The sequence below is a fragment of the Lolium rigidum genome, chromosome 1, assembly GCF_022539505.1.
Source record: "Lolium rigidum isolate FL_2022 chromosome 1, APGP_CSIRO_Lrig_0.1, whole genome shotgun sequence".
In the NCBI taxonomy this organism is placed as follows: domain Eukaryota; kingdom Viridiplantae; phylum Streptophyta; class Magnoliopsida; order Poales; family Poaceae; genus Lolium; species Lolium rigidum.
The window spans coordinates 118,134,847-118,140,193 of NC_061508.1; the positions used below are offsets into that span (position 1 = coordinate 118,134,847).

The window sequence follows — 5,347 nt, forward strand, 5'->3', positions numbered from 1 at the left end:
CACTTAGCAACATCCCTACTTGAAGCCTCCCTCGAATGGAACCGGGCCCGAAAGGTGACACTGTGTCAGAGGCTATACATACTACTACTACTTACTCATTTTCTACTCTGAACAAGTAAGTCTTGCAGCTTCATTCATGATTATATATTGCCAAGTACACGAATTGTTTGCTTATTTTAGTCCAATAATGGCCTGGATGCCACAGTTTTCTAGGGTGGCCCTTTTGAGGGAATACACTTTCCTTCTTTCTTTATTTGGCCCTGTGTGAGGTAGCAGCAGCTCAGCGCGAATCTATCTTCAACACGATCAAGCCTGGGTGGGTCGTCCAAGCAGCGTCTCTGCCGACCTCTATACATGACTAGATCGAGATGCAAGCAGGATTTCGCCAAAATCAAATTTGGCCATAATTTGAACTAGAATTGATTTACTTCCGCTTATGCATCATAAGTTTTAGACCTATTGTTCAATTTAGTCTAAATCTAAAATAAAATCCGACACTTATTCTGGAGCAGAGGGAGTGCAAGTTAGAATTGGCGAAATTTCACTTGGCGGAACCACAACTTCGGCATAATTATGTGCATTAGTTTTGCTTTAAAAGGAACACCCAAACAATGAAACTAAGTTAAAATCGGAAATTCAATTCGGCTCCCGGGTGCGTATGCTTCCTCTACTAAAAAATTATATTTCGAAATGTCGAAAAATTTGGACAAAAAATTCTACATGTACATCTTCATAATATACGTGCGTTCGTCAAGTTTCACGAAAAACCAATACATTTGTGATCTATATAAAAAAGAAAATGTTTATCCTGTGAAAAGCATTATTTTTAGCATTGAATTTTGTATTTTTTACACACGTCACATGATAAGTCGATTTTTTATGAAACGACTTTGTGAGCACGTAGCACGTGAAGATGTACGTGCGAACTTTTAGTTTCAATTTTTTAAATTTAAAATGTATGTAAGATGCATTTCAAAATATTGAGAGCATATGGACCCATGTTCCAAAACATCGCTCCCAGTTAAAATACCTAAATAATTATGTGCATTCAGTACTAAGTAACATGATATTATATATGATGCCATTCTTTCAATTCAAAAAGGAGTCTTAAAACGATTGGAATATTTTCGATCAAGATTTTTCTGGCAATGTGATAGTGAGAAAGGAAATATCGATCGCCTAAGTTGAGTGTGGTTTGCTTCCCAAAGATCAAGCATGACTTCGGATTCATGACCATGAAATAGGGCCCTCCTTGATAAAGGGTGTGACTATTTTCCAGTCGACCAGAACGAACTTCGTCCTCAGTCAGATGGTATCATCAAATCTCAGTTGCAACCAGCGGCGGATCTACCTTTAGGTAGCAGGGGTGCAAAGGACCCCGGTAGAAAACAAAATCCTTCGTTAAACAACATTTTTTCACCACTAATGCACCCCCTAAATTTCCTTTTTATGTGTTGAGGCATCTCCTATGCACCCGAGTTTCAAATGCCATGTCTCCGCCATTGGTTGCAACTCATGTTGCAACTGATGACTAGCACGAATCACGAAGCAAATTTAACGGTTCTGATAATTTTTCATAGTTGCAACTTCACTTCCAACTGAAAAAATATCAGTTGCAACTCCACATGCAATTGAAAAATATCGGTTGCAACTCTACTTGCAACTCGTGTGCACGAATCACGAGGCAATCAAATGGTGTAGCTAGCTGAGAACTAGCAAATCCCTTGATAAATGGCTTTTCAAACTTCTTTGTGAAGAGAGGGTCAAACACTTCTTAAGATCAAGACAAAACCAGGGTGGTCCACAAAAGGTGGGCTATAAAGCCCTCCAGGGTTACTCATCTTGTAAGGGTGGCCCAACCGGCTAGGCTTAGCCCAAGATTGATCTAGATATAGGAGTCCAATGAGCGGAGACTCTTTTTTTAATGAGAAATTGGCGGCTTTATTAAACTTCAGAAACAAGTTCATTAGAAATGACCGAAGACTTGAAGCACATTAACTTGGATTGCGTATCTGCTTGGGACTCTACACCTTAGTTACTTAGGATACCATGTAAATCATCGGTCTGACGTAGTCAATAAGCCGGGTCCTGGCTAGCCCAAAGGAAGAACCAATCTTACCATTGTAAGCCCACGCATTATTGTCTTATAATGAATTATAGCATGAGTTATGATCCAACACTGTTGTGGATCTTAAACCTAGATAAACCGTGCATCCGGTTACACACCCTCTCTCGACCCTCTATGGTATACCCTCTATGTCATACTCGTTGACACCATGGGGAAGGTGCTATGTGGATTTCATGAATGCACACTATAAGACAACATTTGAAGCGAAAGTGATGATTTCGTGAATACATCGCTTTCAGAAAATAAGAAAAACGCACATTAGAAGTGAAGTGGTGATTTCGTGAATACATCGCTTTCAAAAATAAGGAAAAAAATGCACATTTGAAGTGAAGTGATGGCCGAGTATGTAAATCCAGTTGGATGCTTACAATACACATTACATGACCAGGAGGATCGTGGCTTACACAAACTAATCGATCCTTTCCTTATTCAAGTGGAGCAAATCAACACACGCTAGTAACGATAACGACCGAAATAACGAAGCTTGCTAGGCTAGGGCACACACACATCACCTGCGTACGTTGCGTACATACATAGGCAAAGCAACATATAAATCTCAAACCCTCGCTTACTTAATCAAAAGCTCACTAATTAATGCAGCAGGCAGCAGCGACGCGATCAGGCGGCGGCAACCTGGAGGAATTGGTCGTCCTTCTCGAGGTTCTGCATGGGCTCCGGCTGCAGCGCCAGCTCCACGTCGATGCCGCCGCCGTTGGCGCCGCCGCGGCCGGGGTAGAGGTACACCATCCCGTCGAACTTGTTGTTCCCGCCGCTGCGGACGCGGGCGGGCCTGCCGAAGCCGAAGTCGACGTCGTACACTTTGAAGCGCGGCGAGCTGCCGACGGCGACGCAGTTGGGCCCGGCGTCGCTGTAGTGGAAGAGCTTGGGCGCCGCCTCGTACTCGTCCAGCCTCCGCGTGACGGCGGCCGCGTCGTGCTCGTCGATGGCCTTCTGCAGCATCCCCGCCGCCAGCTCCGGCGGCCCGCCCAGGAGCATCCCCGCGGGGACGCCCGTGAACACCGCCTGGATGAGGTTCCCGAAGTATGCGGCGGGCACCGGCGGGTCGAGGCGGGCGCGGCAGTCGGCAAACACTGCGAAGACGGTGATGTCTGCCGGGCCCAGCCCGCGCGCGCGGGAGACGGCACGCCAGATGTGGGCGCCCAGGGACTGGAAGGTGGAGAAGGGCTTGGCGCCGGGGGGCAGCACGGCGTTGGCGGCGGCCTTGATGCGCGCCACGGCGTCCTCCGGGAAGGAGAAGACGCGGGCCACCAGCGGCTTCTTGGGCCCGTTGGGGTCCGTCGCCTCGTGGGCCTCGGCGGAGGCCGGCAGGGTGAGGCCGACGCGGACGGAGCGCGCCATGGCCCGGTTGTGGACGGGGAGCACCGAGGGGGCGGCGGCGCCGCGGCTGAGCTCGGCCCAGGAGGTCATGAAGTGCCACGTGGCAGTGCCGTCCAGCACGGCGTGGTTGAAGGCGCAGCCCACGGCGAGGCCGTCCTTGAGCTTGGTGAACTGCGACATGCAAATCCTTATTCGCCAACATTACTTTCAATTTGCGGAATTTAAACTGAAACTTTTAAACAGAATGCCAAAATTTAAACTGAGTAGAGAACGGTTAATTTTGCAGGAAACTAAACCCAGTAGCTCTATAGGTAGCTTTCCAAATTAGTGGGCGTACGTGCAATGTCCAATGAATCAGTAATGCTGGCCGTACTAGTTCGTTGGTTCATAATTTGGCATAACCGTGTATCCGCGTCAGAATGTAGCCCTATATTTGCATTTTGCAATGAACAACTTGGAAATGAGTGGATCTGAAGTGGTTTGTAGGTGTATATATTTATTAGTAGGAGTATACGGGTATACCCCAGCTAATTATGCCAGCAATGACAATGTAGCCGCAGAACCCACGTGTCGGTGAGAAATGGGTGACAAACTGACAATACCATTCGTTCCAAGTAGCCAATGTTTGTCCTTTCTATTAAAAAGAATCGAGCCAATACGGTTAGAGACACTTCTTCTCCGTTGAGACCCACATAAAACTGAGAAAAACGCATTGCAACTCACCTGCAACTTATAGTGTGCTTCTTAAGTCGCTATTTGTAGCAAATCACGATACAAATCTAACGGCTCTGGATACCAAGAACTAGTCAAACCGTAAAAAAAGTGACCTTGCAGTGTATAGATGTGCTTCTAATTTCACAATTTGTAATTTATCCGAAGTACGTACACAAAGAGATCTTGGTTCAAGTGTATTTTTGCTGAGATATGCATACATCAGAGATCAGACATACCTGGACCGCGAGCAGCGGGCGGTGAAGCCCCTCGAGGTTCATGACGCCAGTGTAGGGTATGAGCTGCTGCATGAGCCTCTCCGCCTCCTCGCCGCAGGCCTCGCCGGCGAGCTCGTCGACGGAGACGCCCTCGGCGGCGGCCTCCACGACCTCCGCGCCCTCCTCCCCGTCCACGTACAGCGCGCCGCCGTCGCCCTTCTCCTGGCGGATCCGGCCGGCGAGCGGGTAGAAGTACGCGAGCGCGTCCCCGAGCGCGTCGGCCATGCGGGCGGTGACGTCCTGGAAGTCGCCGGCGCCGGGGGCGAGGCGGTAGAGGAGCAGCTTCTGGTTGTAGTAGAAGGTGATGTAGGGGAGGTCGAAGGTGGCGAGGGTGACCTTGGTCTTGGCCGGCGCCACCGTGCGGGTGCCGGTGACCGTGACGGCCATGGCGGCAGCCCCGTTCTCCACGGCCATTATTTGTTTGGTTACTTAATCTGCGACGTGAGCTGCGAGTGTGGAACAGTGGAGTGTGAGTGGAGTGGGGAAGCTAGGTGAGTGATATAAAGGAGGGAGAGGTGGAGGTGGGGGCATTGATGGAGGAGGCAGATCGAGCAGGCCTTGAATGTCTCATGCCCTCAGCTTGATGGAGAAAGGGAGGACGAAGGCGATGGCCGTTGGGAGGGAGGTGGAACATTAATGGCGGCCTTGATACGTCTAGCTAATTAAGCGACGGCCACCGCGCTCCAAGCCACCCGGAACCATGCACACACCACATCTCCTAGCGCAAATTCACCTCCTGGCAACAAAATTGAAAATATTCTTTTTCATTGCCACGACCTTCTTTGTCATTGAGATGTGAGAGAGTGCGTCTCAGAAATATTTTCAACGATCAATAACACAACACTTATGAGAATAATCTTTCGTAATTTTCTTACGGGCCGAGGTGTAGATC

General features: G+C 48.7%; 1 protein-coding gene across 1 annotated transcript; it reads right to left on the reverse strand.

Annotated features, from left to right (window-relative positions):
• Positions 1-2,496: 2,496 nt before the first annotated feature.
• On the reverse strand, positions 2,497-4,869 carry LOC124680952 (BAHD acyltransferase DCR-like). Its single transcript, XM_047215970.1, has 2 exons — positions 4,417-4,869; positions 2,497-3,637 (listed from the first exon to the last, which is right to left on the reverse strand). Exons 1-2 carry the CDS (start codon positions 4,867-4,869, stop codon positions 2,747-2,749), a joined length of 1,344 nt encoding a protein of 447 aa, XP_047071926.1. The 3' UTR covers positions 2,497-2,746.
• Positions 4,870-5,347: the final 478 nt, after the last annotated feature.